The following is a 17,821-nucleotide window of genomic DNA, read 5'->3' as shown; positions in this document are numbered from 1 at the left end:
AATTGCTTAGTCCAGGTGGCCACTTGCAGCTCCTGAACTATCAATTCACTCTGCACACTATACAAAAAACAACTCTGCATACAGTAATAGTGTACGCTATTTAGTACTCCTGAGATTTCCATACTGTGAGTTGTGCAGGATTCTACTTCTGCAGTAAAATATTAATAACGATCCCCAAGTCTATATTGTAGGAGCCAAACAAATCAAAGTAAAATGGGGAATCAACTCAAGGGTATGTAACCTTGACAGGATACTCACAGGATGGAAAGGTCACCTGTTACAGTGGTTCTATTTTACACAGAACTGCAAAAATTCCAGTAAGTCTTTTCTCCTGTGTCTAATGGCTACAAACATCAGGTGGTTTCAAAGAACCCCCCCTGGGAGATTAACTGAAATGTCAGATGCAAGAGGAGGGTTACACAGAGCTTCCTCACACAATAAAAGCCGGTATTAGTAATTGATGGGCATGGAATTTTAGTGCTGCAACAAAGTAGAATTCTGCACTGTGACCAGCATTTCCTCCTGGCTCCTGAAAAGGAGGCTGTGTGTACAAGGCAGAGCTATCCCTCTTCACCTCATCGCTGCACTTCCAGATGGCAAACGCCTTGCCAGGTTTGAAGATGGAAGATTTTTAAGGCCCTCTTTTTTCACTCCTCAATTGCAAATAGGTTCCACCGAGTCACTAGCTAGGATAAACATCTGAAGAGTGAACGCTGGTGGGCCAGCATCCTAGCAGTGAGGGCTGAGAGTGGCTGTATAGGGAGAGAGGGAAAACACAGACCTTCAGTAAAGCAAAGTATTTCCTTCTTGTACAGTATAAGCATAGAAAGATCACAACTTAGAAGTTTAGGTCACAGCAGTAACTACCTGGCAGAATTCAGACAAGAAATAAAATATTCATTGAAATCTTGAAATGATGCGAGTATAACTTCTTCAGAAACTTCTCCTACAACCTTATATTCATGACTCCATATTTGAGGTCAAGAAATTATATAAATGAAGGTGGAAAGGAATAGAAAGGCTGTGTGGGATGAAACAGAGTTGAATTAATAGAGACACTTATGAAGATAACATCAAATAGTTTCCAGCTAATAAGCTGATCAACCACTGGATTATGTCTGAGGAGCCCTGATAGTTTGAATCCATTCCCAAATCAAAGCTGAATGTAGTAAGAGAGCCACCCTTACAAAACAAAAGGCTGATAAAAAACTTTAAAATAATTGCACCTTAACTCTTCTGGCAAACATACCACAGCATCACACCAAGATGCTAGCACAAGGATCCGCTCCCAGAGGTTAACACAGAGCAGGAGGCAGGGAACTGGCCAGCTGAAAGCCTCCAGATAAGGTGCTGAAATACAACACCTGCACTTCCCATTTCCCCCAGCTGCAGAAGAGGCATATCTGCCCTGCACAGGCTTTGTGAAAATGAAAGGTGGCAAAGAGCTCTGAGGCTTTCAGGTGAGAGGCAGAAGGAAAGGTAGCAGCCTTTTAAAGCGCCCTATGAGCCTTAATAATATACAATATGTTTGAGCATTTTTCTAGTTTCCAAAGGCAGCTCAAGTGTGCAGCAGGAGCACTAACCTACAGCTGAGAAATCCTGAAATTAAAATTCAGCTGGGTCTCAAGTACTCCTGCTAATCTGTTAGAAAACACATCAAGTGCTCACACCAGTTCACAGTACTTTCACAACCCAAATTGCAAATCATATCCAGCATTCAAACAGTACCACTAAGACAAGAGATACTGCTTCAGACAATCAGAGAAACTGCTCTTCAGGTTTATCGAGTCAGGCAAGACATGGATGGCAAAAATATTTGAAAAGGGAAGTTTTCTCCTTCCAGGACTGCTTGGATTTTACAATATTCAGCAACGATGGCTCCTCAGTGTTTTAAGTGGGTAAAGTGGTCATGGAAGGCAGGAAAGGAGCACACTGAGCCAGAGCGTAAGAAATCCCAGCTCTTTTATTCACATCATTGTCATGATAGTACTAATGACTATCAACACAGGAATCAAAGGCAGGAATGCGCTCAGATATACCACTCATTACTGGAGGAGCTAGTGGGGCTTTGTACCAACTGCTAGCTCTATGTCAAGAGAAAGTTTCTATTACTTATTAACATCAGTAATCATGCATTTGGATTTAAGTGGCAGTCTGCCTACCATTTCCAATAGGAAAGAGCAACAGCAAACACTGAACTTCTAGAATCAACAGTGGAAGCGATTAGCCTACCTATTCCCCTGCTGGAAAAAAATTATTTAACCACACGTAGTTTAAAGAAAAGACAGGAAAGCTCTAGGATTGTAATTGGGTACAGAAAGCCGCTTCTGACATTTGCACTGGAAGCCAAAGATGCTGTTTCACTATTTTCAAAATTTACAACTTATTTCTCCCTCTGATACAACACTTGCTCTATCCCATACATGCACCAGGGGGGTCACAGGTCTTGAAGCACCTGACAAACTGGAGATAGACAGGCACTCAGCCTTCCACACAAAAGCAGGATCTAACATACAAAACAGGCACACAACAGCACAAGATGGAGCTAGTGAAAGCCCTGGCCCCAACAACACCTTTACCTTCTGCCCATTTCAGAATTAAAAGCTCAGGGAAATAAAAGGTAATTAAAAGGGTGCTACAAGCACCCTCTTGAATCCATGGTTTAGCAGTGACCAGAACAGATTAACATCCTTAAGTACACAAACAGGAATCTCACAGCCAAAGATGCTAGAGTCAGTCACAGCCAAAAGATGTTATCTGCAGATAACAGCAGGCAACAGCACCCAAAAGCCAACAAACTTTAGGCCCAGGACAACCATGTGGTGCCTATGGTTTGTACCACTCCCAGCATGGACAATGATAAGCACATCAGGCTTACCTGGCTGGTTCTTACTCATCACTATAACCCAAAAAGGGCTGGGTCAACAGACAGCTAAAAAAACCCGATCATAACCACAAAATGCTAAGTCCTACAGCATGTCTCCAATGGAGTCTGATTTGTTTTTAGCAACCCTAAGCTGCAGCACAGATAGTACACAATGCCTCTCAATTTTGTTAGCGGGCAGCTTTTCAAATGGAAAAATCAATATAAGTATACCTAAAGTCCTCAAGCACTTAGGAAACTTCCCCCCAGGGTCTACTACCCAAGTGGTAAAGATGTCTATAGGACGGGGAGGAGGACCATGAAAAGCAAAGACAGATGGACAGTTTATTTACATAACTGTCTTTGATTTCTGATCCTCCCCAGGCTAGCTTTTTCTACCATTGCAAAGTGTACAGCTACCAAGCGACTAAAGTCAGAGCTAACACTTCTGGGTTTAGGAACCTACTAATTCCTGAGTTTACTCACCCAACTTGAGGTGGCTTTGTTTAGATGTTAAAAACCGTGCTCAGCTTGGGACAAATTTCTGCTGCAGGAGCACACAAAGATTTTATTGGAAGGCTGCAGTGATTGAATTGTGGTTCTTTAGAGAAATAAGGCTTTTTTTTTTTTTTAAGATAGAAATACAACACATGGGAATCTTTCCTGAATACCTGTTTTCATTTTCCTTATCTCCAACTGGTCACGTGTCTAGTGACACTACCACCTAAATTTAGCTTGTTCTGTTAGCGTTTGCAATCCTGCCGATGCCTGTAGGACTGCAACACACCTTTCTTCCTCTCAGCCTCCTCTCTCTCCTTTGGTTGGTGTACAGGGCCATTTCAGAAGCAGCAAAGCAGATGGCATACCGGGACCCCCCGCTTTTGCCTGCCACCCCCAGAAGTGCACTGGGACCCTCTCCGCTGCAAGGACAGTGCAGGCCGCCTGTTCTGTTCGGTGCAACGCCCATTCCTTGCAGGCCTCTTTGTGCTATATTACAGTGCCCCCTCGCTCGCTTTTGTCTCCATACTGTCAGTCGGTAGGCACCAAGCCCCACACCAGGTGAACTTTGGGAAGTGGGAATATCCTAGCACAGCCCTACACCTTGTGGCTCTTCAGGTATAATTAAGAGGTCACAGACTGAAGTATGCCTCATCAGCAGGGGGTGAGTGCTCACGTAAACAAGAGCAGACCCAAGCTATGGTTGCTCCTAGCCGAAATCTTTATCTAGTTGGTTTCCCTATTGGGCTGTTGACTCCCCCAAAACAGGCAATGACAACACCATGCAATCAAGGCAGAAATGCTGGCCCACCTCCCCAGCGAGCGAGGGGGGCCCGCAGGCTGGGTGGAATCACCTTCACAGGCAGGCCTCTCCTCAGGGCACCAAACCCCAGCGACCCGGCAAGGCAGCCGCGCCATGAGCGAAAGGCCACAGCAGCTCCCGTGCCGGGCTTCCAGGAGCGTGACGAAAGAATGGAAAGGGATTTCAGACTCTGGAGGACACCGACCCCGGCGGGGAGGCACAGGGGGCGAGGGGTAAGGAGCTGCAGGCCCCTTGCCGGAGGGGGGGGGGGAGGGGGGCCGCGCAGGCCGACACCGCAGCCCGCGGGGCTGCAGGCCGCGCAGGCCTCTGCCCCGGGAGGCCTCCAAGGCGGAGCCCCGGCCTCACAGCCAGGCCCTCGGGCTGGGGGGGGCCGCGGGGAGCGCGCTGGGCCGCAGGTAGCCCCCCTCGGCGGGGGCCGGCGCAGCCCGAGGCCGCCGCGGTTACCTTGGTCTCCTTGACGTGCTGCTTGATGCCCTCCGGGTACCACTGCACCCGCACGTAGCCCCGCCGCAGCGGGCTGGCGCGGCCCTCCTCCGCACCGCCGGCGCCGGGGCCTCCCGACTCGGAGCCCCCCGAGCTGCCGGCGCCGCCGCCGGTCCCGCGCCCGCCCTCCTCCGAGTCCTCCTCCGAGTCCTCGCCGTGGATGAGGCGCACCAGGCCGAAGCGCACCGAGCCGCGGTAGCGGCCCGACACCAGGTCGTGGGAGAAGAGGAGGCGCTGCGAGCCGCCCGGCGGGGCCGGCAGGGGCAGGGCGGCCGGGGGGGGCCGGGGCGGCGGGGGCCGGGGCCGCCTCAGCGGGCTGGTCCGCCATGGCGCCGGGCAGAGCGGGAGAGCGCGCGGCCGCCGGCACAGGCTGGGGGAGGGGCGGGGCGGTGCGGGTCGCGCGCAAGTAACGGCCCGGGGGGGCGGGGCCACAGGGGACACGCCCACCGGCGCGCCACGCCCACCAGGCGGGAGGGGCCGGAGCCGGGATCCAGGGGGGCGCCGCGCTGCATCGTCCCTGGGCAAGGGGGTCTGCGCGGCATCACCCCGGGGATCCGGTCATGAGGGGGCTGCACAGCATCATCCCAGAGCCCCGGTCACGTGGGCTGCACAGCATCATCCCACGGCCCCGGTCGCTGGGGGGGCTGCACAGCATCATCACGGTTCTCAGTCATGGGGGGAACTGGGCTGCATCAACCCTGAGCCTCCAGTTCTTGGGGGGCCTGCATCATCCTCGGGTCCCCAGTCATGGGGCGGGGGGGGGGGGGGCTGCGCTGCATCATTCCCAGTATCCCACTCACTGAGAGGACAGAGATGCCCCCAACCCCAGCACCCGTCTGGAGCAGCCCATGGGTGTCACCCTAGAAGTGTGTGTACTTATACTATAAAAGCCCTCAATAGTGCAACCCAGATGCAGTATCTGCATGGGGAGGGGGTACAAAGCCCACCAGCCACCCCTCACCCCCACCCCAGGCCCTCCCTGCCCTGCCGACACTGCAACCCTAGACATGGGGTGGGGGTCCCCCTGGCACCAGGCACTGCCCTGTGCTGGGAAGTCCTCTTTAGCCCACAGTGAAGCCTGGCCTTGCTTTTTACAGCTCCTAGAAGCCCTCATTAGGGTGTGCAAATAAGCCAAATATTTGGCTTCATTGACTCTAACAGATTTTTTTCCCCCTCTGTCTGCAGGGATTCTTGAAATAGAAATGGCTTCTTGATCAGGTCCCGCAGCTCTGGCAGTTAAAGAGCTAAAGGAAATCCAAAATAGCCTTCACTGCCTGTCCTTTACCCAAAGACTCCCTGCCTCTTTGCTCCCCAGATCTCCCCCTCCCCCCGACAGCACCAGCTGGAACACCAGGGAGATGCCCAAAATCCTCAGCCTGACTTGTTTTGTTGTGGGAAAGATCCCAGGAGCAGCAGAGTGGTGGATTCCCCCTTGCCCTTTCCCCCTGCTGCTCTGCCTCGGTTGGATCAGCCAGGTGGCTATCAGTTCTCCCTCAAAGGTTTCTCCTTTTAGGAAAAGCAACTGGGATGAAGGTCTGCCCATGCTCTCCTCTGAGACTCATCACTCCATGAGGGAGCAGAAACCCTGTCCTCAGGCCTGCTGGGATTTTCCAACCTTGAAAATGGCCCTAAAACCCTGGAAAGCAGCTGGGAAGAGGCTGGGGCAGATGGGTGGTGTGAGTGAGGGATGTGCTGGGACCCAGCCAGTGTTTCAGCTCTGTCTGGTTCCTTGGCTATCCCAAGGTATCATCAAGGCAGCATGATGCTATAAGTGATCATGAAGTACAAACTATTCCCATCTTGCCTCCAGATCAGGGAGCTGCAGACAGCGAAGCACTCTCGGTGTCTGCCTTCCCCCAGGCCAGCCCGACCTCCATGCCAGTATTTAATCGCTCACTACAGTATCATTTTAATCAGAAGGGCAGCATGTTGATGTGGTTCCCTGCTGGAACACTTCTTGGCATCAACCCCAGGGATAAGGAGCCGAATAGAGCTAAAAGGGACCATTGGGTGGGGAAATAGTAGCATACCCTTGGGGGAAGACAGTTTAAATATCCATTTAGTGCCACGTGGTTATACACTGTTTACAGGGAGGCGCTTTGGGGAGTACAGACCTCTGTCCACAAACCATGACCTCTGTAAAGTGGACTAGGCAGGGAGCAAAAAGGCAGCGCTCAGGACTTGCTGAGCACACGAGTGCCTCCAGCATGAGGATCTCACCCTCCCACCATTGCCGTGCCTGGAGCAGGGAGTGTGGCACATCTCCACAGGACATTCAGCCAGCCCGCCTGGAGCTGGGGACGAGGTACTGACCTCTCTTCCTCTGTAGTCAGGGAGAATTGTGCCTTTGTGGGAATAGGATCAGGCCTTTGGGAGAGGAAGAAGGTGCTCTTTGGTTCCATTTGAACTGATACCCTCTTCTTCTCAAGGTTTCAAAGCATGGCTTTATCCAGCATGGTGATGCTTCTCATCATGTCCTTAATGTACATCGCAACGGCCGCTAATAAAATATAGATACATGTAATGGATATAATCGTGTGTGTAGATGGAAACTGTCCCTCTCCAGAGCAATTACATGCTGAAGAGCAGCAGTGGGGTTTCAGATAGCCACAAATAGCCATGCAAACAATCACATTATGCAACCAGCTGGGCTCACGGCAGGGGGATTTTAATGGGGACAAGTCAGGGCTGTTTGCTAGTTAGCAGGAGTTGAGCTGGGTGTGTTTTTGAACTGTGATCCCAGCTGGAGCTCTGATGTGCTTCCATCAGGAAGTGGCACTGAAGGATGCCACTCATTGCTTTTTCAGGACACAGCAGCCTGGGCCCGGACTGTTACAACACTGACATGCTTTGGGCACATTAGAGTCCCAGGGTGTCAAAAAGAGCATCTCCCATTCCATGCGCCAGGCTGTTCGGATCTCCACTGAGGGACCTCAGCAAGTCAGACCGCCCTGCAAAATACTGTCAAACACAAGAAGTATTTTGCATGCATGATTTTTTTTGGCGAATGAGACCCTGATGAACTGATTCAGCAGGAGGTCTGAAGACACAGGACTTCTGCAAAGTGACACATGTCAAGCAGCTCCCCCCTAGGCCCTGTTTAGGGACAATTCCAGCTGTTAGGCTGTTTTGGGAAGCAATGGCCTTTGCTCTGCGGAAGAACATCCTCCCTGTAAGCAAGATGCCTGTGTGATCTGACTGGCTTGCAGTTAGACCACCAGTGTCTCCCTGTCAAGATACTGCTAAAAAGCAAGCCTTGTTCTTCCTCCCTGGGACCCAGCTGGCACCAGGTGCACCTCTCATGGGGCTTTGCAGGTCTTAAGGGGCAGGTGTTGGGATGCCTGCTTGGTCCTGGGATGCCCAGAGGGTACCTGGACGCCCGCAGGGTGCTGGGGTGCCTGCCAGGTACTGGGGCTGCCCACAGATTACCAGGATGCTTGACAGTTGCTGTGAATGTCTGCAGGGTACCAGAACGTCAGCCAGGTGCTGGGGTACCCACAAGGCACTGAAATGCCTGCTGGGTGCTGGGATGTCCACCAGGGATACCCACAGGGTGCCCACAGCGTGCTGGAGATGCCTGTTGGGTGCCAGAGATGCTCCCAGGGTGCCGAGATGCCTGCAGCTTGCTGGGGATGCCCAGAGGGTGCCAGGATGCCTTCGGGGTGCCGGGGATGCTCATGGGGTGCTGGCTGCCCTCAGGGGGCCCGCAGGGTGCGGGGTCCGGACTGCGGCGGGGCTCTGGTGCCACCTCGTGGGCTGTCGCCTCTCGCCGCAGCGCAGGGAATGTCTCCAGAGTCTCCCACGGGAACAGGCTGGGAGTCTATCGCTGTTACGTAGACAAACATCTCAGCAGTAATCACTGCGTCCTGATCACATCAGGGAACAGAAATATCAGCAAGTGATGCAGCGCATGGCAATCTTTCATCCCATCCTGGTGAGGCCAGCAAACCTCCCCAGGCTGGGTGGGCAGAGGAAAGCCTCTCTCCTGCAAGAGGGGTCCCCAGCAGTGCCCAGTGCCCTCGTCCCACACTGGGTTATCCAGCCCGTGCCCTCCTTGCTTGTGCTGCCCTGATCAAACACCTCTGGCCCTCCCCACAAATGGCTTCGGAGTGGCATCACCTTGTATATGTATAAATGTGTGCAAGCACAGTCCTCCTCCACTCCTTCCTTTCATCCTCTTTGCTGAGACCAGGACCTCACCAGTCCCCTGACGGGGGGATGCTCTGCAGGATTTGGCTTTCCCTTAGGTGGCATGTGGCCCCCAACCATCTCCGTGGGGTGACCTGGGCTTCCACCAGCAGTGTGCCAGGGCTGGGGCTGGACCAGGGGCAGGAGAGCACCCATAAGAAGCAGGATGCCCCAGCAACCACCATCAACTGCCATGTCACAGAGTCAGAACTGGATCTAAACTGCCTGGAGGTCTGGGACCAGAGGGTGGGGGCTGCCTCTGCTGAACCTCTTCCCACCTGCCCGGCCCTCTCCTCCCAGAGGAACCCCTGCAGCCCCCACTGAATCCATCCTCCTTCCTCCCAGGGACTGTATCATGAGTGGCCATGACCTAGTTACAAAGTACCACAGCCCCGCAGAGCACAGAGCAAAGGAAAAGAGATGCATCACTGCCACGGCCTGTGCTCCAGGGAAGGGATAAAAGAGGTCCTGGCCCCCCACCTCCTGCTTTTGGCTGAGGCTGCCATGGCCAAGCAGACGTGGGTGAAATTGTCCCCCAAACTATTTGTACTCTTTCCTCAAAGGCCCACATAGAGGAGTAACAAGATACACCAGCCCTGCAAAGGCACATTTTGATCTAGTGCAGGTCAAAGCCTGTTTCCCCTGCCCATGGCTGGGATCCCAAATAAGCTGTGAAGTACCTTTGCTTCAGCCCTTCCCCAGATCCCTGTGACTGCAGAGGGAATCAGCCCTGCAGCCTCACAGAAGGGCATCAGCTGCACTGATGGGCCAAGAAGAATACACCAGAGGAAAGCCACATGTGTATATCTGCATGTTATATGTATATTAACATTTCAGAGCACAGAGCAGAACCAGCCCCTCTAGGATCTATTTAGAGCCTGGGGCTGGGGTCTGGCCAGCATCCTTAGGAGCCCTGTTTTGCTGTTTCGAAAGAGAACCAGCTCACTGGCTCCTACGCCTCATGGAATGCCCTGCTCCAGTGGAGAGGCTGGAGGCATGCTGGCCTTGCAGGACCTGCTGGTGATTTTGAACTGCTCTTGGCAGCACGAGAGGGGGGCATGAGGGATAAAAGCAGCAGGTAGCCAGGCTGGCAAGTGCTGAGAATACCACGTCTGTCCAAAGAGCCACATCCTGCTGCTGAAGTTACGACAAGCACTTGCTGATGCCAGTCTGTGGCAGCTGATGAAAAGGCAGGAGACAAGGGAGAATGAAAGCAGAGCCCGTGGCTGACCCTTGCAGCAAGGCCAAACTGCAGGAGTCCTGCTGCCACCCTGTTATGCCATTACCAGGAGGAAGCGTCACCCTCTTGGGTACACAAGTCCCAATGCCTAAAGCCAGGGGAAGGTGCAGAACAGGGCTGTAAGCAGTGTCCAGCTTGGCAATTATGTGGGTATTTTACACGAGTTTGGGAGAGAAACTTTCCTGATTGTGCCACTCCGGGGAGGAACCCTGATGCCACCTGTGTCCCCTGTGATGGCAGACTGAAGGCTTGCAGCCACCCAAAGCAGGCTTAATCACCCTGAGCACTGGAATAACAGGCACTGAAGCAGGGACTGAGGCAGAGTGTGGCACAGCTGGGGAGCCCTTGGGCTCTGTGTGTGTACTCATTTTCCAAGTCGTGGAGGGTGGGGGAGACACCTACGAGTCATGATTCATCTGCCTCCCCACGTGTTGCCCCTGGCTGCAAATCTAGCCAGAGCTAATTGCTATCTTCCTAGTGGGCATCCCAGTGGAGGGACCAGCCTGGCTGTGGGGCCAGAGTGGCAGCTTTGGGGTTCTTTTGAAGATGCTGAAAGAGTGCTAAATATGCAAATCCTCAGCACCACTGCTGTGGCTCTCATTTAATGGTTTTTTGCCCCTCTAGCGTGTAGGGCAGAGACCCAGCTAAAACCCCTGAATGCAGCCCCTTGCTTGACTATTCCAGCCACAGGCCAGCCTTTGCTCTGCTGGGCCCAGTTTTAATGGCAGGAGTTGCTTTTGAAATGCAATTTCTGAAGAGCAGAAAAGCTACTGGATCATATTTCTGTTATGAGTCTATGAAAAAAACTTAAAAGAGGGAGATAAGGGTGTATCCCCAGGTCACTTTGCCCATGGCTGGAAACTAAAGCAGGTCCTGAGCAACCCTGGAGATGTTGCCAGGGAGCAAAGCCAGCTCTGCTTCCGCCTCCTGCTTCTTCAGAGCTGCATCTGGTCATGATGATAATGATGATGCCAACATTCATGCTCCTGCCTGGATAATCCCCCTTTTATTACACATGTCCTGACGTGGACAATATGCCGGCTTGCCTATTTGGTTTCTTATGTATAGTCGGCAGGGACCGAGGGCTGCGTCAGGGAGAGAGTACTTGGTCCTTTGGAGTGAGCTCCCTTGGGGCAGATACCTTCCGTCTGGCCCCCCATCCTACAAGGAGGCAAGCAGATTCCCCTGGGAAATACGCCACTGCTCAAGCCCAAGCGACGATCACCCCTGGCTACGATCAAACAGGCTCCCCATCCTTGCCACAAAGAAAGCTCATCCCACTCTGGCAGGGCTGCCTTTCAGCTTCCTACAGGCTCCCGATGCCATCAGAGAGGTTTGGTCAGGCACAGCGCGTTGCTTTCCTTTTCTAGCTAACTCCTCTGCTGTCCCTGCCCAGCCCACAGCTGGGACTCAGCGCAGAGCAATCAGCTAAATGCTTTATCCCTCTGCAGGCAGTCTTGGCAGGGGAAAAAAAAAATAAAAGCCTGATGGGATCCTTTTGCTGGCCTGTCACCTTAAAGCCTCTCACCTCTCTCTGTCTTTCATCAGAGTTATAAACTCCTTAGGGTGTCATCACGTGCTCCATAAATAACAAATATATATAAGGAAGGGCTGTGGAGGCTGCAGCAGACAGAGGAGGGGAGGCAAAAGCCCAGGTCCTCCTCTCCTGCCAGCTCTGAGACAGCACCACCGGAGCCAGGTGGGCAGAGGAGCGGCGTGGGGTCCCCATCCGGTAAGCACCCACATTTCTGTTGCATCCCGGTGGTACTTACAGCTGGTGTCCCAAGACTGCTGTGAGTTGCTGACCCCAGTATCCTAGGATGGGGGGAATTGCCCTGGAAGGGTGGGAAGTTGGTGCATGGAGCTTAGCTTGCCTGAAAAGTGACTGGTGGAGGTAAGAGTGTGACTCTCATTGCAGCCCACATCCCATCCCTACACTTCCAACCCATGCTACCAAACGCTGGGTGTAGGGACCCTGCTCATTAAAACCCTCCATGCTTGGGGTGTGGGAGGAACTTGAGCTCTTTTGCAAAGAATATTTGGTTTCAAAATTGGGTGAATAACTCCTTATTACCAACTCATTTAAGAATTCAAGCTCCAAATCCAGGCAGACATTTATAACATAATTAAAAGATGCTGTCAGGGACATACTGCAGACTTGCCTGTTTGTTTACACATAAGCACCTCTCTGGACCATGCAGATGCTTTGATCTCTAGTGCACAAACACAAATGGGGGGGAGGGCGGGAAACGTATGTGCAGGGCAAGCTTCTACACTGCTTACATATAGGTACATATAAGCTACATATGCTTACACATACTGCTATGTACTTATAAATGTATTGGGCTCATCTCGGGCAGGTCTGGTAAGGGATTAGAGCACAAAAATTACCTGGAGGTCTAAGTGACTTGAACAGTATAGAGGAGGCTGTGCTGGAGCACTGGTAGACAGATGTCTCAAGTCAGGGAGAGAGGATTTTCCTCCTCCTCACCCTGATTCTTACTTACTCTGTGAGCTGGGGTGAGTTTCCTTCACGTCTGCAGTTCAGATGCTTCCCCAGTGTATCAGCAGTGCTGGTACCCCCATGGCCGTGCAGGGCCTGGGGTCAGCTCTGGGGAATGGGCTGGGAAGGACAGCTGGTCCCTCTGCACTCTGCAGGTCCTGTACATCCCCCTACTCATTAAGACCTTTGCATCTGTGGGGAGCTGAGAAGCAAAGCAAGAAGCTCATTTCCAGAAAAAAACCCCCGCAAATATATCATCCCTCCAGCTGTGTAACCTGGGTTGCCAGGAATAAAGTGCCAGAGGGGAAAAAAAGCAAGGACAACAAGGAACAGCCTTTCCCCATCATTGGCTTCTGCTCCGTGCTCTTGCTGGCTGGGGTCTCAAGAAATTTCTAAAACTAGCTGAAGGGATCTGATTCTCCTTTCCTGGTTATGTCTAACAGGAATGGAGCAGCCACTTGCACAAAAGGCCTTCCACCCTCCAGCTCTGTAGATGTCTCTGGAGACTTCCCACCATTCAGTTCTTTCCAGCATTCATATGATCTGGGATAAAGACTTGCTCTGGGACAGTGAGCTGTTTAACGGTGGCTATTGGTGAGCAACATCCCTGAGCAACCTGGTCTAGTTGATGTCCCTTCTCATTGCAGGGGGGGTGGGCTAGATGGCCTTTAATGGTCCCTTCAACCCAAACTATTCTATGATTCCATGATCCTGCTCTGTAATTCCCATGGCTGCTGAAAGGCCAGCCCTGCCCAAGGCCATATACTCAGCTGGCCACGCTGCCCTGTCATCCCTGCACAGCCATCCCCTGGTCTAATTCAGCAGCATCCCCAGAACCAGCCCCACATGCTCAGCACCACCCAGGATCAAACCACCACTGCATTTTCTAGGTGACCTGAGCCTACTCCCTTACCTGCTCTGGCATTTATCCAGGTGAATGAGCCCCTAATCCAATTAGCAGCATGAGGAGTTCCAGATGATTTGATAATAAGCTCTACAAACACCACAACCCCCCAGCACCCCACTCCCCTACACAGTTTCTGGCAGCATGAACCACCCATTCCCAGCACCATTTCAGTTAGACCTTGGTGACTAGAATAGGCACTGGTGATGCTAAATAATTCCCCCACGAAAGAAAACCCTTCTTCCTGACGGACCTGATCCCTTAGATACATACCCACTGCAAAACCGGCAATTCATTGAAAACAAATCACACCACCCCATCTCACCTCAGACTGGATAAAACAGGCATTTCAAGCACCCAGCCTTTGGCATTTCAGGATGGAAAATTCCCAGCTTGCGCCGGTTCTGCCCTGTGCAATGTTTGTGCTGGTAATGCTTTTGTTTCTATAAATCCTATTAGCTGGAGGCAAGCCTATAATTAGCAGGGAAAGCTGGCACCTCTCAAGCAATAATCGAAAATGACCTGGCTTTGCATTGGCTTTGCTGCAAATTGCTTGAATATTGGGCTGAGCAGGGATGGATGGATGGATGGCTCTGGGAGCAATTCCCACTATTTCTGCCTGGGGGATGTTTGTGTTTAGTAAAGTTATTAGCTCAGTTTTGTGGTTATCCCTGGATTTATTAACCTGGTTCACTCACACATGAAACCAGGGGCAGATTGAAGCTATAGGCTCTGATCCAGGTTGAGGGATTTGGCTGGACAGTGCAGGACGGGCGCTGTTGGATGAGCTCGGGGAGCTTGGGTGCTGGTGACCCTCCTGGGGGAACCGAGGATTCTGGGGTCCCGTGTCGCTGGCAGCACATCCTGGGAGGGGCTGTGCCCAGTGGGATCACGCTGCCCAGAGTTCCTGGGGCAGGGGGCAAAGCCTGGGGGCACCTCACCCAGGGAGGACACCTGAGGCTTACAGCCATAGGCACCCCAATCATTCTGCCATGGACCCGTCTCAGCTCAGTTTGTGAGCATGGACGTGACCTAAGAGCCAACAGGGTTTAAGCTGTGTCGCTTACCCAATGAGTGAGCCGGAAAAGGGGGTAAATCCTGGCAGCTCAAGCTGGCTCTGGGAGGTGGCTCCAGCTGCCTAATGTGTCCTGACGTCCACCTCAGTGCACGCATGGTGGCCTGGCACCAACCTCTCGCTCGCGCACAGCTGTGCTGCACCAGAAACGCAAAAGCATCTCAGGAAGCTTTCACCCAGAGATGCTCATTTTGCAGCCTCTTGGTTTCCTGCAGCCACATCCCATCCTGCCTGTCCCCAGGACTGGGACTTGCCCCAGGACTCTCCTGCCTGTCCCACTTTGCTGGGAAGTGCTGGGTAAGATGCTTGGCCTCACGCCTGCTCCCCCTGCTCCATCTCTAACAGCCTTGTCCCTGCTCTGTCCCACCACCCAGACCCCCAACTGGTCACCATGCTTTTGCCCCTCTGGTCCCTGGGGCCATGGGGTTGGTGCAGCCCATGGCTGATGCCAGCTCCCCCGTCCCCAAGCACCGGCCCTGGCTCACAGCAACAGTAGGCTGGCAATGAGGTCACTGTGAGCAGGTATTTGCTGTACCTATCTATATATATACACACACATATGTATAGGGAAAGGGTGGCAACCAGCCTAATCCTGAGTGTGATCAACAGGTATTTTTAGCAGCTAAGAGCACTGGAGAAGATTGGCTGAAATAAAGGGTGCTGTGCTGCCGCTGGGACCAGGACCCGGCAGAAGCTGCCCTGAACAGACGGAGCTGTGGGAAGCTGAGCAGGAGAAGGAGGAGGAGGACGATGCTGGCACTCAGCGCATTGCCTTTCCTGAAGCCCATTCACCTGAGGTCCCCCCGAAGCTCGGCGGGGGGCCAGCGCCGCCACACACTGCCCGCCAGCGAGTTTCGCTGCCTCAGCCCCGAGGATGCTGTCAGCGTGTTTGAGATCGAGCGGGAAGGTAAGGGGCTGCCCAGCAGAGGTCCTGCCTGGTGACATTGGCCAGAGATGACACATCCCCTTCCCTCTCTAGTCCATCATGCTCCTTGAGGCCACACCATGATGGCAAACCCCTGACGTGTGCCCTAATGGGTGACATGGGAGGGAACCAGTAGCTGCGACTTGTGGCCAGGCCACCTTGGGCTGCCTAATGAGGTGGGGGAGGCTGTGATTAACGAGCTAGAGAACCATGACCCCCAGCTCACCCAGGGTGGGGATGGTGGGAGGTGATGCCCTGGGCTCAGCAGCCTGGGGTGATCCTGGAGCAGGACCAGGTGAGCAAGGGGCAGCTCCCCCAAAACAGCCCTGCCAGAGCCAGTGGGCAGGATAGGAGAGAGAGAAACATGAGGAAGGACAGCACGCTTTGCCTCCTGTTGCACAGGGGCACTTTGAAATGCACCCTTGGCAACCTTCCCCCCTCCCCTCACCCAGATTCCCCCCAGCCCACTTCTCCTTCCTCTCCAAAGGGCAAGGGCAGCTGGGAGATGCCAGGAGGGATGATTCAACTTGGCCCCCACTGCTGTAGCCCTGGAATCAGCAACAAGCCCCTGGGCCCTGGGGGGTCTGCCTCTGGAGGAGCAGAGCTGCTCCCTGGAGCCATCCATGTCCCTTAGAGCTTCTTTAGACCAAGTAGGCAGCAGGACAAATGCCACCGCTCCTGATCACACCCCACTTCCCCCGCTCCATTGGTGCTGGGGAGTTTTCTGGGTCTGGGTGTCCTTAAGCCCCCTTCCTGCACTCACTGCCACCCCCCTCCAGCCTTTATATCTGTTTCTGGGGACTGTCCCCTCCACCTGGATGAGATCCGCCACTTTCTGAACCTGTGCCCGGAGCTCTCCCTTGGCTGGTTTGAGGAAGGGCGGCTTGTGGCGTTCATCATCGGCTCCCTCTGGGACCAGGAGAGGCTCAGCCAGGTAAGAGCCAGACCCTGTTCTTACCAGCTTGTGCACTGGGAGAGGCACTGCCAGAGCCTGGGGATGGGGAGAAGCTCCCGGGGCCCCAAGGCTGCTCACTAAGTCTTCTCCCAAGACTGACTGCTACAGGGCTGCTCTGGTGGAAATGAACTTTTGCATTAATTAATTTTACTGATGCTGTTAAAAATATGCCAAGTAATTCCCCTCAACATTCATTCTAAAATTAAAAGGCCTCCGAGGATGATGGTGGGAGGTAAAGGGGGATGGCACTGGGACCCTTCTTCCTTTGGGGGAGGATGCAGACCCTGGTTCTTTGGGGTGGGGAATGAAGGACTAGCAGGATGGGACCCCCTGGTCACACTAACCCCCGCTCCCCACTTTGCAGGCGGCGCTGACCCTGCACAAGCCGCTAGGCACGGCCGTGCACATTCACGTGCTGGCTGTGCACCGCACCTTCCGGCAGCAGGGCAAGGGCTCCATCCTCATGTGGCGGTACCTGCAGTACCTGCGGTGCCTGCCCTTTGCCCGGCGTGCCCTGCTCATGTGCGAAGATTTCCTTGTACCCTTCTACCAGAAGTGCGGTTTTGAGGTGCTGGGGCCCTGTGAGGTGACGGTGGGGGAGCTGGCCTTCATCGAGATGCAGCATCCTGTGAGGGGACATGCCTTCATGCGCAGGAACAGTGGCTGCTGAGTGCCTGCAGTCCAGGCCTGCTGGGAGGGGGGGCTGGAGAGAGGTTAGGGGGCAGGTACGAGGCTGCAACCCCTCTCCATCCCCACCCATGGCTGTACATCTTCCCTGGCTGGCCCTGGCCACATCTGCCTTGCCAGATCAGCCTGGTCCCACCAAAGCCCCACAGGGCTGGGGACAGAATTCCTTGGTCTGGCCCCGCTGGCAGCACCAACCCCCTGGGCTTCGCTGGCACGCCTGGGTGGGCTGCATGCCCCACGGGGAGGCAAAGGCATTGTCCTAGGAGCAGCTGGGGGGGGCTTTTAATTGGCATTTAAGGGCTCTCTCAGCCACACTTGGCTAAGACACCCACCAGAGCCTATACACACATGCCCCAGTCCTGCACCCCCTTAAGTGAAGCACACCACGGCCAAGCCTGTCCTGAGCAGCCCCCAGCCCAGGCAGGGATCCCAGCTGTTGTCCCCTGCCCACAGGCATCTTACCAGACCCCTAGGAGCAAACCCCCAGCCACTGGCTGCCCCCAGTCACACATTGCAGATCCTCCCTGGGGGGCCAGTCTAAACCAGCCCCCCTCACCCCAGACCCACTACTGGCCCAGGACAAGCCTTCTGCCAACACCTTGGCCTGTTGTGAAGCGGCAAATAAAGACATGGCGGTGGTTTCTATGCAGCCTGTGTGCGTTCCTGCCCTGGTCTGA

General features: G+C 53.8%; 2 protein-coding genes across 3 annotated transcripts in view; one reads left to right on the top strand and one right to left on the bottom strand.

The window, feature by feature from the left end:
* Positions 1–4,995, bottom strand: part of UBE2O (ubiquitin conjugating enzyme E2 O) — a 66,182-nt gene extending 61,187 nt beyond the window's left edge. The window contains 2 exon segments of the mRNA XM_037410864.1: positions 4,629–4,947; positions 4,949–4,995. Of these exon segments, the coding sequence (XP_037266761.1) occupies positions 4,629–4,947; positions 4,949–4,995 (366 nt within the window).
* Positions 4,996–11,700: 6,705 nt separating this feature from the next.
* AANAT (aralkylamine N-acetyltransferase) lies at positions 11,701–17,793 on the top strand. 2 transcript variants are annotated; one of them, XM_037410815.1, is made up of 4 exons: positions 11,701–11,827; positions 15,187–15,484; positions 16,282–16,436; positions 16,822–17,793. In XM_037410815.1, the coding sequence occupies exons 2-4, from the start codon at positions 15,328–15,330 to the stop codon at positions 17,125–17,127; spliced, it is 618 nt and encodes a 205-aa protein (XP_037266712.1). In that variant the 5' UTR covers positions 11,701–11,827; positions 15,187–15,327; the 3' UTR covers positions 17,128–17,793. The 2 variants fall into 2 exon arrangements, with proteins under 2 accessions (XP_037266712.1, XP_037266719.1); XM_037410822.1 differs by lacking the exon at positions 11,701–11,827 and adding an exon at positions 14,640–14,874.
* The last annotated feature ends 28 nt before the right edge of the window (positions 17,794–17,821 follow it).

The sequence above is a fragment of the Falco rusticolus genome, chromosome 1 (genome assembly GCF_015220075.1).
Source record: "Falco rusticolus isolate bFalRus1 chromosome 1, bFalRus1.pri, whole genome shotgun sequence".
NCBI lineage: Eukaryota > Metazoa > Chordata > Aves > Falconiformes > Falconidae > Falco > Falco rusticolus.
This window is presented reverse-complemented; position numbering and strand designations above follow the sequence as displayed.